Here is a 20,261-nt window from a genome sequence, read left to right as displayed (position 1 = left end):
TAAAGCACTAACCTAGCTTGGTGTAAGGCACAAAAAACTATTAAATATGGTTGACAAAAATGGTAGATCAAGGCAAGACAATTCTCTGTGGATTACATAGTGTTATAGACTTTGTGGCCATATGATATCTCACTTTTGTGAAATTTACAATTTTTGTAAAAATGCTTGAAAAATATAAAAAACATTCTCAGTTTGTAGGCTACTCAAAATTAAGTTGTGCCCTGTCATGAGCTGACTTCTGGTTTATATAAACCTTAAAAAAATACTTGTCATTCAGGAAAATTTACAGACGGAAGCCTGGCTCAATTCAAGGAATTCTGAAGATTCTGAATCAACTGTCAAAACAATTTTCTATTAAAAGCATTCACCTTAAAAAAAAAAGAACACATGAAAATAATGCCAAACTTTTATTATTTCAGAAAGAAATACTTCTGAAATAGTTGTTGAAATACTGTGGTACATCTAAGATATGCAACTGGAGGACAGGTAAGTCTCTTTAACATTTAAAAGTATTTGCAGGCATTTCATTTATTATCTTAAAATTACTTTTGGATAGAGGCTCATTAAGTAGCACAGACTAGCCTTGAACCTGTGGTGACTGATTATCTTGCCTCTGCTCTGCTGGACCATGACTGTACCTCACTAACAGATGGCTGCTCTTACTGTGCCTTTTGGGAACTGTAACTGTTTTCTGTGTCACTAAAGGGTGAGCTAAGCACAAAGGAACGTCCACCCAGGTCCCACCCAGCCGCCTCAGTTTTTCTAACTAGGCTTAGGACAAGCGACACAGCTAGAGTCTGGCATTTCCCCCATTTTACAACTGAAAATCTATTACTAAGGCAGAAGCGGAGGAGTTCTTACCTCTGGTTTCTTCATGATCTGGATACTGAACATATGGTTTTTCATTGGATATATAACAATGAGGACATCGCCAAATTCTGTAGGAATAATTCCTCTTCTGTAGTCTCTAGTATGTTCTGACCAAACAATGTGTACTTCATCATTTCCTAGGTGTCTCAACTGGAAAAATCAAGGAAACAGTTTATAGTACTTTATAAAAGCCGTGTGAGCATAGTTATACAGCTAGTGACAACAGAGCACACCGAAGAGAAACAGTCGATCATTTTCATGACACTCAAGATACAAACACTCAAAGCCATCAAGAAGACCAGGCACTCTCAATTCCCAGTCAACAAGACAGAAAGACTGCAGAGAAGAGACACAGCCCGCTCTTTCAATTAGCAACTGTGCCAATGCAATTCCACACTCAAGCCTCTCAGAGACTGTTTTAAAGAGCGACTGACTTAAGATTCTTCTCCCCTTCTTCTATGCATTTCTGAAGTGCTAATGAATAGCAAGGTGGTCTGAAGAAGGCAGTCAGAAGAGGAGCAAAGCAATAGGTGACTGTGCATTTTATAATCCTTACTCAGCACGAGAAAGTTGGTCTAACAAATTAATTTCAGCACCTCCCCACAATGTTAACTTAGACACCCTCCAAACAGAGCCTGGATATTGATTAGACCCTAGGAATGTAACTTAGATATTTGTGCTGCTGACAAAGGTGCTCCTGGCAATCTTGAGAGGGTTTGTAATTAAAACTGTAAGAAAGAAAAGTATTAAAAGTTGTGTTTCCCTGGAGCCACCTGAGGGTTGTCAAGAGACTTGACTCTAGAGGGGTTCCCAGGTTTCCAGGGAGACGCCCCCAGTTAGTTCCTTGGGCAGCTGAGGAGAGGGAGCCTGAAAAGGCCAGTTCCTATAGCCATACTGATGAATTTCTTGCATATCACCATAGAACCTCCACCTGACGATAGATGAAGAAAATGACAGAGCCCCACATTGGAGCACCGGACTGAGCTCCCAAGGTCCTGATGAGGAGCAGGAGAGAGAACATGAGAAAGAAAGTCAGGACCGTGAGGGAACCTCCAGCTGGCGATAGATGGGGAAAATGACTGAGCCCCACATTGGAGCACTGGACTGAGCTCCCAAGGTCCTGATGAGGAGCAGAAGGAGAGAGAGAACATGAGGGAGAAAGTCAGGAACGTGAGGGGTGCGTTCACTCATGGAGACGGTGGGACAGAACTAATGGGAGATCACCAACTCAAGTTGGAATGGGACTGATGGATCATGCGACCAAACCCGTCTCTCTGAATGTGGCCAACAGTGGGGGCTGACTGAGAAGCAAAGGACAATGGCGCTGGGCTCTGATTCTTCTGCATGGACGGGCTCTGTGGGAGCCTTCTCAGCTTGGTAGATCACCTTCCTGGACCTGGGGGGAGTTGGGAGGACCTTGGTCTTAGCATAGAGTAGGGAACCCTGATGGCTCCTTGGCCTTGAGAGGGAGGGAGGGGAGGTATGGGTGGAGGGGAGGGGAGGGAAGGGGGAGAAGGAGAGGAGGAAAGGGGGAGGAGGAGGGGAGGGAGGGGGGAGGAGGAGGGGAGGAGATGGAAATTTTTTAAATATAAAAAAATAAACCATGAGAAAAAAAATAAAAGTTGTGTTTCTAGTAAGTTGTTAAAAAATGAACACAATGCATGTTACTGACTTTTCCTCATAGAGATTATGGTATAAACATCACTTTTATTATAAACTTCTGTCATCTAGTGTATCTGGAACATGTGAGTCTATGTTTGGCAGATGCTTTCCCCTGGCCTTTCCATTACTGTCAGGTATCTAGCCACACTGTGGTTGGGAAAGTTTAGAAGAAGAAAAAAGATAAAGCCAGTCTGAGAAAATGTACGGTGATTTCTATTTTTATATATGCAATTGTTGGATTAAAAACCATAAGGCAGGTATAGAAGAATTTAATGTCTGACAAACAAAAAGAGGACTAAAGTTCAATTTCTGAAAGGATCTTTTCAGCCCCTCCTTAGCCCAGGAATTGACTCCTTACACCTGTGTATACAAACAGGCATAACATAAATGCAGACTTAGACTATGCCATTTCTAAAAAGAAAAAGAGAAAAAGCAAAAAGAAAAAGAAAAGATTACAGAGCCTAGAAAAGCTATGGCTCCATAATTTCATTTTTTAATCAAAATACTTTAAAAATATCCTTCCTATACAGCCATCCCCATGTGTCAGCTTCCCTAATAGGTTTATGTTAACTGAATACAAAAGAAATGTGAAATAAATGTAACCAGGAGGGATGATCCAATCTAATTCTGATACATTAATGTCATATGCTGTACATGTTACAATAGCAGCCAGATCTAATACTACGCTCCAGGCTATCCTGAGATTTCCAAATGGCAGATTGTTCTAAGTGATATCAAGTATAATTGAAGTAATAAATGATAGTAAAAGCTGAGCACACTGTCAGGAAGAATTTAAGTATTTACTTTTTAAAATTAAATGAGTTAGGCTAGGAAAGACAAGACAACTGAAATAATGCAGGTCTCAATTTACAGAAAATTCCTTTTATTTATCTGCTACATTAACCCTTGAACTCTTGCCAAAATTACCTATAATTTCTAGTGCCACTTATCTAAAGAAATAAGAGAACAAGGCACTGTACTATTATCTTTTAACCAAGGCTGTCTTCAAACATCTTCCACATAGTATTTAAAGGGCTGCTATAGAAGCTTATAAAAGCACACTTAATTTATTTTTTTTTGGTCAAGATGTTGTAATTTTTTTTTGCATAGAAACATGTGTACCAACAAATCATTCTACATGTGTTTGATATTTAAAGGAAGAATTTTCATGAAAACTACTTTATTATTTAGATTCAAATGCTAAAAATATAATTGTTTGAGGCTGTCCTAATGATATCATTAACTTTAAAACATGCAGATGTTAATCATCGATGTGCATTGGGGGTTTCTGAGAGACTACTCAAAGATGGCTTTCTAGTGACCAAAAGGTGTCAGAAGTCATAATGCCAGCAATAAAAACAAGTTAGCAAACACATGTCTACATTGGTACATTACTTTTTATACAATTTTATATTTATATTTATTTATTTCTTATCTCTTAAGGACTTAAAAGACTATGTCCTAGGTATACTCAGTAAGTTTTTCTGTACTCTAAAATTTCTCAGAGGAGTACCTATCTATATGATATTCTCTCTCTTGTTTTTTGAGACAGGGTTTCTCTGTGTAGCTCTGGCTGTCCTGGAACTCAATATATAGATGAGGCTGGCCTCAAACACAGAAATCCTGCCTCTGTTTCCTGAGTATTTGTACTAAAGGCATGTACCACCATATCCAGACTATCTGATTTTGAACCCATGTGCAAATCACTTTTTGAAAGAGCAGCAGACTGCTGTGTATATGGGACAGATCTTTCTGACGACTGGCAACCAAAGTATCCATCTAAATTCACTTTCAAGTGGTACTAACATCACTCTGGAACCTAAACTGTACTGTATGTTACAGATGACCAGCATTAATCCATGAAGAAAATACAATGAAAGTCAACATGTGTAAACTGAAGTCTTTTATCCATTACAGGATGTTAATATTGGAAGATATGCTAAAGGAGTAATATCACACCCAATACCTCAACTGTGATATCCCAAAGAGTAGATATCTGACCTCTAAAACTTTTAAAGTTGGAGTGTAGTTGTTCATAATTAGCCCAGTCTACCTCTAAGGAGTGAAAATCATAACACTCTTTTACATGAAGCAAATGAGCCTTACCATATGAATCCAATATGTATTCTATCTTTTTAAATCTTTTCAGGTATTTGAAGGTCCTTTCAATATCTGCACTTTTTTTCAGGCTAAAAGTGTCTTTTTGCTGGATTACTGTCTTAGTATTCTGGTAATTCTATGAGACTGCAATGTCTGGAATGAATATCAAATATATTCTCTGATACAGTAAACTCTAATGTGACTATTTCTTCCTCTGTCACTAAATTATTTTCTGAAACTTTATGGCACCAAACAGCTAGCCAAAGTTCTTTTTTAAAAATCTTGCCAGGCGTAGTGACTCCTCTCTAGTAGTCCCAGCACTCTGGTAGGCAGAGATGAGTGGATTTCTGAGTTCAAGGCCAGCTTGGTCTACAACGTAAGTTCCAGGACAGTGAGGGCTACACAGGGCTACCCTGTCTCAAAAATCTAAAAAAATTCTTACAATATCCAGAGGGAGGGAGGGAGGGAGGGAGAGAGCGCATATGTGTTTGCACACACTCCACAGTGTAAGTGTGGGAGTCAGAGGGCAGCTTGTTCTCCCCTTCCACCATGTACATTTATAGGGAACTGAACTTAGGTTGCCAGGCTTGGCAGCAAGCTCCTCCATCTACTCAGACACCCTCAAAGTTTTTTAAGCAGGTAAAATCAATTGCTCCATTTAAAGAAAGGATTCCATATTTATTGTTACCATTTTACTTTGCCAAGTCTAGGTTATCTTTAAGCTTGCTAGGGTCTATTGTTAGCCTGATTCTGCTATTCAATGTGCTATTCAATGTGCTGTTCATTCTTTTCTAGATCAGAGTTAACATTAAGTTAACATTCCTATGACTTCATTCAAGTTCTGAACATAAATATCAAATGGCTGACATAACAGTCATTTGCAGGTTTTCACTCTGCTTAAAAAGACACCTTTCATTTATTGAGGGTATTTATTACATATTATTTATTAAGGGTACACTATTCTATATATTCTATGATAATTCATTTCATTATCACAACAATTAAAAAGCAAGTACAATCAGTATTACTACTATTTTTCCAGATAAACATTTGAAGCTTAAAGGAAAAAGTTTGGCTAAGATTAAAAAAAAAAAGCTGTGAGAAAAACAACATTCAAACACAGGCAGTCTGGGTCTAGAAGACAAACTTGAGACACTTTGCAGTATTTCCTCCTGTTAAAGCATTTTTATGCTGAATATGATTATACAACCAGTCATCACCATGCATACCAAACTGTTATGACCATACTGCTTCAACTTACACACAACAAAAAACTTCACACAGTCTACGGTTGGTCCTGAACTAGTAATCCTATTAAAACAAATTCAGTTTTATGTGATTAGTTGTGCCGAACTTACCACAGCTCCTAGTGATCACCCCCTCATTATCTATACTCACAAGCCATCTGCAAGTGTTGGTATTTTCAGGGGCATGGCCTGTTTCACACCCCACTGTAAAGCCAGATGTTTGCCACTGTTATAGATGTCTGCATGCTCCTAAAGCTTACGTGCGAGCCTCCACTGGATGCTATTAACAATTTGGGTCCCACCAGGTAGGGACTTGGAGAGGTGATTACATCATTTTTAAAGGGGTTAGTGTCCATAAAAAAAAAGACTCCACGGGCGGCGGTGGTGCACGCCTTTAATCCCAGCACTCGGGAGGCAGAGGCAGGCGGATCTCTGTGAGTTCGAGACCAGCCTGGTTTACAAGAGCTAGTTCCAGGACAGCTCCAAAGCTACAGAGAAACCCTGTCTTGAAAAACCAAAAATAAAATAAAATTAAATTAAATTAAAAAAAAAAAGACTCCAGAGAGCTTGTTTGCCACTTTCAACATATGTGGTTATTGTGGGCAGCCCAGTCATCTGTGAACAGGTTAGTGGCTCCTCAACAGACACGGATCTGCCAGTCTCCTGATCTTGCCAGCCCCTACCACTGTGAGGAGAAACTTGTATGTCATCCAATCCCTGGCATTTTTTACAGTAGTATAAAAGAACTAAAACATCCACTTATGGCAATACAACACATTCATTTTTATCAACAAATAATCTGGAGCTAATGTTTTACTTCCTTAGTGTCATGAAATGGGGTTGGGGACTAGAAATCATGGAAGGTAACTATTTCTGCCTCATAAGTTAGACTATCCTCTCTCCCTCTCTCCCTCTCTCCCTCTCCCTCTCTCTCTCTCTCTCTCCTCTCTCTCTCTGAAACAGGGTTTCTCTGTGTAACAATCCTGCCTGTCCCGGATTTATTAAAATACAAATAATATGTTTATTTATTTACAAACAATATATGTATTATTAAAATACAAATATTATCACTGTATTTCCATCTTTGTCTATAATAAAAAGGCTATAAATAATACAAGAAAACTATATACAGCAAGTACAATAACTACAGGCAATAAGTACATCAACAATGTTCAGTCCATTTGCATTGACAAATTCAGAGAAAATACTTTACATCTATCCTATCTTGGTGAGTTCAAATTTTGGTACCCAATTTACTTTCTAAGACAACTTGCATTACCATCCCAAACTATCTTTTGATATCTCTCAACTTTATACTTTATATACTTTACATTTCTTTAGTGGATTTTTCTGAATATCGTAAAATAAGGGAGACTATAACTATCTCATCTTCAACTGCCTCAGAGACCTGAGAAGGAAATAATATTAATTGATTAAGCATGAAGTGCAAGAAAGTGACTTCTGAAAAAAAGTAATGACAGAAACAGTTGGCCTCGAACTCAGAGAGATCCACCTGCTTCTACCTTCCAAGTGCTGGGATTAAAGGTGTGGGCACCACTGCCTGGCCAACTCCATTTCTGTTAAAAGCAGGAACCAACTAATTACACTCTCTCAATCAAAACCCGAGTCTTCGATCCTCCTGGCTGCATCACCACACCTCTAACAAGCTCTCCATTTGAAAAAAGTGTTAGTTTTTGTTCTTTCCTTCCTATTTCCTCTACAGGTGCTCTACATTAAATAATTCATCCACATACCCAAACTAGTTCATGAATTCTCAAAAAGCTCTTCTCTCTTCTATCCTTCTTTACTTCCTTTCAACCTACCTTCTTTCTTTTATTACTAGGTGAGTCTGAAAGCTGTCTGTACTAGCTTTTGCAAATGCTCTGAGGATTGACAAATGTGATCTCTGAGCTCAAAGCCTTGGGTTCCATGAAAACAAAAGTAAAATAAGCTAACAAACACCAAGTAAGTTACAGACAACGTTCCAAACAGTTTTTTTTCTGAATATAAATAGCAAAGGACACCAGTCTATAATGGCACTTGCACTAAAAGCTAAAGTATACATACAATATTTAAATTACGAGTTAAAGTACCCATGGAAGCAGAAACAGCCCCTGTGAGGAAATCCAAACAGGACTCTTACTGCTCCAATCTCACCCACTGAGCTAGATGGGGTTTTACTATGTAGCCCAGGCTGACCTCAAAGTGAACTATGGCAATTTTCCTGCTTCAGCATCCTGAGTATCATATATAATTTTATAGTTTAAATATTTTCATACACTCATTAGCTATGTGGGTCATTCATTATAATCAATTAAGAAAAGTTTAACAGGATATGGTGGTCCAAGTCCTGGATCCCAGCACTTGGGGCAGAGGCAGGTGGATCTCTAAGTTCAAAGCTATCTTGATTTACAAAGAGAGTTCCAGACAGGGCTAAATAGAGAAACTCTCTCTCCAAAAAACAAACAAAAGTTTCTCTTTTCAAAGATTAATTTTTTATTATCTTAAATTATGTTATGTGTGTTAATTCACATATGGGTATGTGCATGGGTGCCAATGACCGCAGAAGCTAGGGGCACTGGAGCTGGGACAGTAGTGGGCCACATGAACTGGGTGCTTGGAACTGTACTCTGGTCTTTTGCAAGAGCAGTAAGTGCTCTTACTCATCGAGCCATCTCTCCAAGAAGAAAAATTAATTCTTAAAAGCCTCCCGAGTGCTGGGATTAAAGGCGTGTGCCACCACCACCTGGCTAGATTCAGTAACATTTTTGTTCATTACACCAATAGGCTTAGTTCTAGGTTCTAGAAATACAATACTTAAGAAAGTCTTTATCTTTCTTGTAGAATATGGTATTATAGTGTGTACATGTGGGGAATCAAATAAATATATAAAGAATAAGCAAATAGTGAACTTGAAACCTTCTAGGAGAGGGAAAGCTGGCTCTCCCCAATGGAGTGGCACTGTATACAGCCACACTTCCAAGACGGACTCCAGGCCCAGGAGTAGGAGCTGCCTAGGCAGAGTGGACTCCTTGGTTGGTTGTTTTTGTCTGTTTTATCTTTTGTTTGGATTTTTAAAAAATCGTTTTTTAATTTGTTTGCTTCTTTTTTTTTTGAGAGCGAGAGAGAGAAAGAACATGAAGTTGGGTGGAGGTGTGGAGGATCTGGGAAGGGAGAAAATAGGATTAAAATATATTGTAGCCAGGTAGTGGTAGAATACCCTTTAATCCCAGCATTTTGGAAGCAGAGGCAGTTTGAGGCCAGCCTGGTCTACAGAGTGAGTTCCAGGATAGCCAGGGCTACTCAGAGAAACTCTGTTTTAAAAAACCAATATATAGATGATATATGTATATTTTAAATAATAAAAATAAAATAAGCAAACATGATAACTTTGCACGGTGACAAGTGCTATAAAGAAAACATGCTAAGGTAAGGAGATGACTTAGAGGGTAGTGTTTGACATGGAAGCATGAGGACATGCGCCAGGTTCTCAGAACCCAGGAACGTCAGGAGCTTGCCAGCTAGTCAGGTGTACACAGTGACAGAATGAGAGAGCCCAACTCAATCAAAGTAGAAGGTGAGGACTGACAATCTGAGGTTGTTTTCTGATGACTGTGTATGTGTGGCGGGCACTGCTAGTATGCACACACATGTGCACACACACCACAAAGATTTGAAAATGCAATGCAGAGCAAAGGGACAGCGTTCCTGAGTAGAGGGAGGTCTTTAGCTAGAATGAGCCGTCTGAGCAACTGCCAAGCAAGTGTGAGAATAGGACAGTGAGAACGAAGCAGCCTGGGGAAATGCAGACTGCGAACCCTTCAGGATCTACAGCCGCACACAGGAGCGCACTTGATTTGGAGGGCGATGAGAAAGGTGAAATGAGCAGGACAGAAAGACGACCAGAGGGGAGCAGAGAGCTAAGCAGGAAGGTAGTCACACATGTGGAGGACACTGCGCTTAAGTCTTACCCAGTGTGCAACGAGGAGCTACTGCTTTCCTGTCCAGATCATGCTGCTCACAGTAGTGAGAAAGGCTGGCATGGAACTACTGATATTACTTCTACCCTCTGTCTTTTTCATCAGGAGTACACTTAAGAAAGGTGGGGTTATGGGGGAATATGATATTGAATAGAATTGTAACATTAATTGTTATATTTTTGATCTGAAACTATGAGCAGAATTTCTGTGTCTGTTTTTGTCAACCTGACAAAGCTTGGGCGATCTGGGAAGAGGGAACATCAACAGAGAAGATGCCTCCCTCAGACTGACCTGCAGACATGTCTGGGGGGCATTTTCTTGAGTAATAACTGATGTGGGAGGGCTCAGCCCACTATGGATACTGGGCAGTTTGGTCTTGTATAAAAAAAGGAAGCCAAGGAAGCCACTAAGGAGAGTTCCTACATGGGCCCTGCTTCTGCTTCAGCTCCTGGCCTGGCTTCCCTCATGGAGGGACTGTGACTGGTTTATACAAGCCTTTCTTCCTTCACATTGCTTTTAGTCATGGAGTTTACCATAGCGACAGGAAGCTCTAGGACGATTCCATAATGCCTATCAATTATATTATTAATCCCATTTTTACTGAAATAATAAAACCTTTTTGGTATTATTCTATAGTTGTTTTCCAGTTAATTTTACAGATAATATTTAGCTTGTAGTCCTTTGGGAAATCTCTCACATGCTAATTTTATTTTAAAATTAAAATAAAAATAGATTTGAAATACAAGCTGGACCAAGTAGAGTCTTTAAGAACCGCTTATTGAGAAACTACTGTGGTCAAGTCTCGAGACATGACAGGTTGTCCATCACACTAATAGTGTGATGTTTCAAAGGAAATAGACTTAAACAGAGTACTTCTTTTTCCTCTTTTGGGGGTTCAGAAAATGAAAGAGAGCCTAGAGAGTCCAACTAAGTATTTTACAATTATCTCAACTTGATCTTCACCAAACTTCTAAAAGGATGACTCAGCTACCTTGGCAGCAGAGTGTCAGCAAGTGGCTGTGACAAGGGGACAGAGGAGCTGAGAGCAGTTCCGCTCAGCACTTTACACCAATTCTTGCTGCACTTTTGATTTTTAGGGGTGAAAACAGTCAGCTAAGTGGAAATTATTTTTAACCACTTTCCATCACTCTTTCTCAGGTAGAAATAATTTATAGAACGGATGGCTTGGAGTGGGGTCATATCAGGATTTTTGATACAGTGGCATAATATTCCTAAGAGAGATTTTACTAGATTGAATGGATAATTTGTTCAAAAAGTATAGTTTATATTACAAAAATTCTGCTGCTATTATCTTGGGCTTTGAAATACCTTGCTTCACTTTACACACACACACACACACACACACACACACACACACACACACACACACGCTATACTTAAATAGATCCAGGGACATTAACTTTGTATTCTGAGAAAATAAAATGTTTAAAAATAATTTACAAAAGTACTACGTAATATTTAAAATAAAAAGTCAGAACTAAATTTAGTTTTTATAAAATGGATATAAATGACTTTTCTTCAACCAAGTTTAAAACACAGAATCAGAGTCATAAATAATTCTAGCTTGCCAGAGGCATGGCTATTTCTTTATACTGACTGTTGACTATCTAATTTAATTAGAGGTATTAAACTCCATGTTGAGGTCAACAAGCTTTACTTCCTCCAATATTACACTGCAACCGGTGCTCATTAATGTGTCTACTGAATGGATTAACACACCTGAAGATATATGTACAAAGGACAGGGGGGACAACCTAATGAAATCCAATTGTTCATTTGTAATAGGACATGTTCTAGGCCTCAACTTATTACCACTAATGTGGAATTTATTAAATTCGGGAGAAAAAATACCAATACAGAAAGTGATTTTTTATTAAAAGGAACTGGTGTAAGACAACTGGCTTCTATGATTAAGTTTAAACATTTAACCTGTTAGAAAAAAGTGATATTATAATAAAACTAAAATATAAGGCTGCTATTGAGAAAAAATATTACTAGGATGCTTGAAGAGCATATTAACAGGAAGCACCATAAAGAATAAAGAAAAGGGAAAATTAGTATATGGAAAAAAACAGTATGTTTTTGTTTTTGATGTCTATGAAAAGGTTTAGAGTAGCAATACTGAATTATGAGATTATATTTATATCTTCTGTTTGATTTTGAGAGAGACAAACCCTTTAAAATTGCCTTAAATAAAAAGCTAATTTAGGCTGGGTATTTCTTCAACAATACTTAATTTAACAGTAATGCACATGCCTATATTATAAAAGTTCAAAAATTATTACCATTACATTAAAAAAATTAGAAGGTGCCGACAAGAGGGTTCAGCAGGTAAGGCGCCTGACAGCCTGAGTTCAACCTTGAGAATCCGTAGGTGGAAGGAAAAACCAACCTCCTCAAGTTGTTCTCCAACCTCCACATGTACTGTGGCATACAGGCAAGCATGTGTTCATGTACACACACACACACACACACACACACACACACACACACACACACACATACTCCAAACAAACAAACAAAGATACATACATAACAGGCCAGAAAGGTAGCTCAGCAAGAACAAAGCTCCTGTTGCCAGGCTGATGAGTCAACGTGCACCACTGGGACCCACATGATGGAAGCAGACAGCGGGTTCTCAATGACCTCCACGTTTGTATCGTTACAAGTACACAAAATAAATTCTGAAATGCAATAAAAAAAACCTCAAAGGCACAACACTAATTGTACCTGATGTTATCTACAGGTTCAACATATCTCTATCAAAATCCCAACAATTTAACAGAGGGACCAAAGTAACACTATATGTATGTATAAAAATGTCATAACTCCTTATTTTCTACTTGGTAATTAGAAAAGAAAGAATTCCAGTAGATTCTGGAATAGAAATAGAAACCCATTCTAAAGCTTTTATATATAATTTTAAGAGCTGTTTAAAGCCAAAACAATCCTGAGAAAAAGCTGGAAGATTCATATTTCTTGAGTCCAAATTAGAATGGGATAGCCATCAAGAGTATGGAATTGGTATAAGGACAGATATGTAGACTAATGAACTAGAATGCAGCAGTTTCTCTATAAATAGTGATGAAAAAGACAGGCATTTATAGATACAGAGTATCTGAATCTTAGTATGAATAGAGAACCTAGATGCCAGGAGGTAAAACTAAAAAAGCTCTCTGAGGAAAACAGAGAATCATCGCCATGGTACTGGATTTGGCAATGGTTTCTTGGATTGACATTAAATACAAAGGTAACAAAAAAAATCAAATTGGAGTCCATAAATATTGATCAATCATAGGATAAGGGATTAATATCTACAATATATAAAGAACTCCTAAGATGACATAAGACAGTAAAAAATGCGCAAAAGACCAGAACACATATTTCTCCAAAGAGAAGTTAAACCAAAGAGGTGTATGGAAAGGAAGTTATTTTCCTGAGAATGTGAAATTAAAATAACGACAAGCTTTGATGGACGGTTATTATAAAAAGAGGAGAGCACTGCTGTGAGGGTGTAGAATGGAGCAATCACGGAACACAGCACAGACCGCTAAGAAGAGAACGGCATGTGAACTACCAATCTCCCTGAGGACATGCACAAAGAGGTGAAGCCACCACCCGCTCCAGCTTCCTTTCTGTCAGTGTGAGAAAACTCTCGGACCTAAAGCAACTTAACAGAGGAAAGGATTTATTGTAGCTTACAGCTTATAATATATTCCCAAAGGAAAGAAGGCAGGAATTCAAGCATGAACTCTTCACAGACATGAAAATACAGCAAGAATCATGGGAAATACTCCCTGCCAGCTCTGGTCCATTCTTAGCTAGTTTTTGTATTCAGTCCAGAACAATCTGCCAAGGATACAGAGTGGGCAGGCCCTCCTGTATCAATAATAATAACAACAACCCCCTCTCCCAAAGACATGTTTCACAGGCTAATCTGATCTAGGCAATTCCTTAACAGAAGCTTTCTTCTCAGATGATTGTAGGCTGTATTAAGTTGACAAAGTGAACTAGGCTATGATCTCATAAAGGTATGCACACTCCCAGGTTTCTTGCAGAATATTCATAAAACCTAGGAAATGGAACATCCTATAGATCTGTAATAGCTAGCTTTATCGATCAATCTGACACAACCTAGAATTACCTCAGAAGAGAGTCTCAGTGAAGGATTGGGTTGACCTGTGGGCATGCCTGTGGGGAACTGTCTTAAGAAAACTCATGAGGAAAGGAAGGACCAGCCCACTGTGGGATGCACCGGTCCCTAGACAGGGGTTCCTGAACTATTAAGACTGGAAAAATTACGCTAAGTAGAAGCAAGCAAGTGGGCGCACATGTGTGCATCATTGCTCTCTGCTCTTGACTGTGGATGATGTGATTAGCTATTTGAAGTTCCTGACTTGACTTCCTCACAATGACAGACTGTAACTTGGAATCATGAACTAAAATAGACCTTTTCTTCCCTAATTTTTATCACAACAACAGAAATGAAAGCAGGACAGTATCCATTCACGAGTAATGGAAAAAGAAAATGTGATTTGTGTGTGTTGAACTGTTGATTAGCTTTAAAAAAGAAGATTCTGCCATTTACTACAACATAGAAAAACCTAAGATTATGCTAAGAGAAATAAGTCAAACAAAGAAAAATTTGACCTTGTTTATGTACAGAATTTTAAAAAAAATCAAATATAAAAAACATATAATAGTAAGCCAGATTTGTTTTGGTATATACTTATAATTGCACCACTCAAGATACTGGGCAAAAGGATCATGAGTTCAGGGACAGTTTGAACTATACAGCAAAACTATGTCTACAAACAAAGAAACAGAAAAACAAAGAACATATACCAAATGAATAAAAAATCAAAACCAAACCAAAAATAGCCATTCAGTTAGGGAGGGAAATAGGGAGATAAAGGTCTAAGGATACAAAGTAGCAGGTGTATAGGTTAACACATCTAGGAATCCAGTGAACAAGAGGATTGGTTCAATAATGAGATTTTTGTCTTCAAAGACATTTTAGCTGCTATTACCACAGAAAAGTAGCTACTTAATGGATGATGGATAAGTTCATTTGCCTCATCACAGAAATAATTTATCACTTATATGTATTTTCTAACCAAAGTGCTGTAAACTTCAAATATACAAATTAAATTTTATTAAAAACAGCAAAGTAAGCTAAAGAGATTGTGGCTAAGAGCACGTACTCCTCTTCCAGAGGACCCGAGTTCAGTTCTCAGCAGCCACACTGGGTGGCTCACAAGTGTCTTTAACTCCAGTTTCAGGGAGATTGGAGAGCCTCTCCCGGCCTTTTCTATACTAGTGCACATGTACACACTAACACAAACAACAGACAAAAGTGATTACAAGGTATTGGTTAAAGAAACAAGCTCTTCATCTTTCAGCAGGGCTCTATCAATTGGATGTTAGTATTTTATGTGTTAATTTTCTTAACTAATAAGATTTAACTTCAAAGTACTTTAACTTAGCACTTACTTTTTTGGTAAGAGAGTCATCAGAATCAGAAGGCATTCTTGTTGATACATGAAATATCACTTCTACTGTAGAGGTAGCAAAGTATGGTGTGGTCAGTCCAGTGCTTTTGTTCTTTTGTAGTCCTCCCATGAAACCACAGTGATTGGTAAGATTTACCTAGGAACAATGAATAATTACATAAGCATCATCAACAACAAAATAGCAGAAACACTGTTAAAAAAGAAAAAAACAATCTACAAAGATGTTAGGAATAAAGTCTTTTCATTCTGCTAAACTCATAGATCAGTGTCTTGCTCAGCCATCATCAGAGAAGCTTCTTCCTGCAGTATATGGGAACAAATACAGAGATCCACAGCTGGACAGTGTGTAGAAAATGAGAGACCTGGGAGCACTCTGCCCTAAACACACAGTATCCATCAAATCTCTTCCCTCGGGGCTCAGGGAATCCTACAGAAGAGCGTGTAGAAAGTGTAAGAGCCAGAGTAGATGAAGGACACCAGGAGAACAAGGCCTCTAAATCAGCAAGTCTGACCCACATGTGAACTCACAGAGGCTGAGGCAGCACACTCAAGGCCTGCACGTGGAGTCCTTGAGCTGAAAGGAGAAATGGGTATGTGGCCCCATCCCTAACTCAGAATCCATCTCCAACTGATAAACACTTGCAAATGAAAAGTTAATTTTCTCCAAGAAAGTCTCACTGGGGAAACCAACTATTGTTAAGGGTATGTGCATGGCCAACAGTAAATGGACAAGAGAAAACAAACTCAATGGTATCTTTAGAAATTTCTTGTCTCATAATGTTATGTGTCAGAACTTTTCTTTTTTAAGGTTTTAAAATATTTTTATCTTATTACTGTTTTATCCAACAGGTCCTCTGCATATTATAAAACAGCTTCCAGTTTAGTGGGTTTTTTTGTTTTGTTTTGCTTTGTTTTATGGGATTCTTGAATGTGTGAATGAGTGGGTCGCGGTTTCTTGTGCCTTCTTTTAGGTTATTTACCTTCTGGTTTGTTTTGTCTTATTCTGATGTGTTAGTTTTTGTTTCATCTTCTATTACATTTTATTATTATCCCCTAGAAACCTGTTTTTTAATGAGGCAGAAAAGGGGTGAATCTGGATAGGAGGGGAAGTGGGAGGAACTAGGAGTAGAGGGAGGGATATAGTATGTGAGAAACATAATCAGGATATAGTATGTGAGAAAAAAATCCATTTTCAATAAAAGGGGGAAAAAGGAAGGTCTTTTATATGCTACTGGTCAATATTAAATCTAGCATTACAGCTAGCTCTCTGTCTCTGTGGGGTCCACATCTACAGACTATACCAACTATGGATTGAAGGTATTCAGAGAAAAAAAGACCTTGTACCAAACAGGTACAAACTTTTATCTTGTTATTAATATTTCCTAAATAATATAGTGTGGCAACTAGTTTGACACAGGGTTTCACACAGCCCAGGCTGGCCGGCCTTGAACTCCTAATTTCCTGTCTCTACCTCCCAAACGATGGGCTCAAAGGCATGTGCTACCACACATGGCCTGATGTAACAACTATTTACACAATGTTTACATTTTATTGGGTATTATAAGTAATCCATATATCATTCAGGAAAATGTGCATTATGCTGTCATTTTTATATTAGGGATGTGAGTACTGTGGATTTTGGTATCTGAAGGGGGTCCTTGAACCCCACATATGCCAAGAGGCAACTTTATTAGAGGTGATTTGTTCACACCAGTAATTTTTTTTTAAAAAGTATTTAAGGAGCTCTAACTAGAAGTTACTTAAGAAAGAAGCAGCTGATGTTTGCTATGAACTTACATTAGACAACTAGGTTTCAAGAGTAAACTAGAAAGGCTTTGCAGCGTCACTAAGATCAGAGTAAAAATCAAATCTGAGATGATTTGGAAGAATGTTAAAACAATGTCAACTTCAAAAATAATTAATTAGATGTCTCATATTTACTCATAAAACTGTCTTCCTAATACCCATTACAGACTAGAATAAAAAAATTTGAAAAAAATCACAAAATTTAACTGCACTTCAATTACATTTAAAAACCTATCAATTGATCTGTATGAAGATCTAGAAACATTTTAGGTTATGATATAATATATAATATGTGTCAGTATCAGGGCTGTAGAACTGGATGGTTCCCTTGACCTATCTAATGCACAGAAGGTAAGAAATTGTTCTGGTAAGAGATGAAATCATTGGCTTTCTTGGCCTTCTCTGATGCCATCTGATAGTACCTCAGTGTGGAGAGCTTCTCATTACTGCCTTGTGGAGATGGAAGTCTAGGTTTCCTATCTACCTTTGGCGTATATGTGAGTTCTTCCAGGGGCTCCTTTCCTGGCTGTCTGGCTTTTATAGGTGTCTATATGTTTTAGGTTACTGGCTCTTCAGCTGAGACGCACTGTACCCCAAATCAGGAAGCAGAGTGCAATGAATGCTCTGCTCAGCTTGCTTTCCCCTTTTATTCTGTCTGGGACCCCAACCATGGAATGATATCATCCAAATTTAGAGTGGAGTTTCCTTCCTCCATTAATCTAGATTAAAAGGCTCCTCATGTCCAGAATTTGTTTCCATGGTGATTCTAAATCCCATCACATTGACAATCAAAATTAAGCACCACAGCATTCATTCCTTTTTCTGGCTATGCTCGATTGTCGCGATACACTACATCTATTTACCCATTCACTCACTAATGGACATAGAAATGGGTTGTTTTGCCAATTTATTATGCAGCAATGAACACAGATTTTTAAGTTTTGTATAAGTTTAAACTTTTACTTTTCCTGGGTGTGCATACAGCAGAACTATTTTGTTACAAGGTATCCCAGCTAGTTTTATGTCAACCTGGCACGACCTGGAGTTATCTGGAAGGAGGGAAACTTAAATGAGAAAATGCCTTCATAAGATCTGGTCACTGTGAGCCTTGTCAGTTTGGTTGCTCACCTTCCTGGACCTAGGGGGAGCTGGGAGGACCTTGGACTTAACATAGTGAAGGGAACCCTGATGGTTCTTTGTCTTTGGAGAGGGGTGCAGTGGGGGTATGGGTGGAAGGGAGGGGAGGGAAGGGGGAGGAGGAGGGGAGGAGATGGAAATCTTTAATAAAAAAATGAGAAAAAAAAGATCAGGTTGTAGGGCATTTTCTTAATTAATGATTGATCAGGGAGGGCCCAGCCAATTGCGGATGGTGGCACCCTTGGGCTGGTGGTTCTAGGTTCTATATGAAAGCAGGCAGAGCAAGCCATGAGGAGCAAGCCAGTAAGCAGCAGTCCTCTTCATGGCCTCTGCATCAGCTCCTGCCTCCAGGTTCCTGCTCTGTTTGAGTTCCTGTCCTGACCTCCTTCAGTGACGAACAGCGATGTGGAAGTGTGAGCCAGGCAAATCCAAGCTGCTCTGGTCATGGTGTTTCACCACAGCTATAGTTAACCTAACTTGGACATATGGCGCCTTTATGCTACCCAATCAACTACGCTACAGCATGTTATGTCTCCTCTAGCAGAATATGAGAGCTCAGATTGCTCTAAATCCTAGCCAAAGATATTACTTGACTTTTTAAATCTAACCATCCTTCTGGGTGTGAAGAGATACTCCTTGTGGTATTCTCCTTTTCTTGCTTGATAGCTCATGATATCAAGTCTTTTCATGTATTTACTAAACATTTACCTATCTTTGGAGTATATCTATCATGGTCCTGTGGCCATTTTATTAATTGGAGGATTTCATACATGAGCACATTTGCATTATTTTCACCCCTCTCCTCCAAAACTCCTCTATGTCCCCTCAATAATCTCTTCTTGAATTCATGACCACTTTTTCTTTATTTTTGTTATTCCGAGTCCCATCAGTGTCACCCATGTTTGCATGTTTAGGTAGGTATGACCACTTAGGATTGTGGTCCTATACCTGAAAACAATCAAACAAACAACAAAAGCAAAAAACTGGTTTTTTCCTCCCTCAGCAGCCACTGACTGCCTGTTGTTATTTATCTGGAGTAATTTTGTGAAATTTCCTTCCATCTATGTTGTCATGTCCCCTGGTAAAGATTTTGGGCATTTATTTTTATTTTTTTGTTTTTTGTTTTTTTTTTTGTTTTGTTTTGTTTTTTTTTCGAGACAGGGTTTCTCTGCAGCTTTGGAGCCAGTCCTGGAGCTAGCTCTTGTAGACCAGGCTGGTCTCGAACTCACAGAGATCCGCCTGCCTCTGCCTCCTGAGTGCTGGGATTATTTTTTTAACTGAATCACATGCTACTTTTTTTTAAAACTTGTATGAGTTCTTCAAATATTCTATGTACAAATCTCTTCTCAAATATAGAATTTGCAATTACATCCCCCAATCTGTGGAGTTTTTCACTTTGTGGGGTCCTTTGAAGCACAAAAACTGTAATTTTGATGAGTGTTCTTTTCCTCTTTGCTCATGCTTTTAGTTTTAGATCTAAGAAATCTTTATCAAATCCAAGTTATAAATACTTGCACCTATATTATCTTCTAAGTGTTTTGTAACTTTAGGTCCTTGATCCATTTGAGTTAATTCTTATATATAGTATTGTTTGACATAAAGATTACTTTAATTACGGGTGTGTACTGATTTTGTTAGTGTTTGTGTGCACGTGTGGTGGGGAGGTCTGTGGAATGACTGCAGAAGCTAGTGGAGGGTGTTGGATACTGTGGAACTGGAGCTACAGGCACTTGTGAAACTCCCAACATGGGTGCTGGGAATCACTCTCTTAACTGCTGAGTCATCTCTCTAGGCCCCTGACTTTTTATGTGTGTGTGTAGGGGAATATGGCTATCTGGTTATATCAGCAACATTTGTTGAAAAGATTATTCATTCTCCACTGGATGGTCTAGGTAAAAAAAATCGTTGACTATAAACATGTGTAC

At 38.6% G+C, this 20,261-nt stretch overlaps 1 protein-coding gene across 4 annotated transcripts in view; it reads right to left on the bottom strand.

The window, feature by feature from the left end:
- Ralgapa1 (Ral GTPase activating protein catalytic subunit alpha 1) overlaps positions 1–20,261 on the bottom strand; it is a 209,075-nt gene that overhangs the window by 31,424 nt on the left and 157,390 nt on the right. For all 4 annotated transcript variants that reach the window (XM_038335965.2, XM_038335967.1, XM_038335968.2 and 1 more), the window contains 2 exons: positions 15,374–15,529; positions 862–1,020 (listed from right to left, as the gene is read on the bottom strand). In XM_038335965.2, coding sequence (XP_038191893.1) covers positions 862–1,020; positions 15,374–15,529 — 315 coding nt within the window. The remainder of the gene's footprint in view (positions 1–861; positions 1,021–15,373; positions 15,530–20,261) is intronic.

The sequence above is a fragment of the Arvicola amphibius genome, chromosome 7, assembly GCF_903992535.2.
Source record: "Arvicola amphibius chromosome 7, mArvAmp1.2, whole genome shotgun sequence".
NCBI lineage: Eukaryota > Metazoa > Chordata > Mammalia > Rodentia > Cricetidae > Arvicola > Arvicola amphibius.
This window is presented reverse-complemented; position numbering and strand designations above follow the sequence as displayed.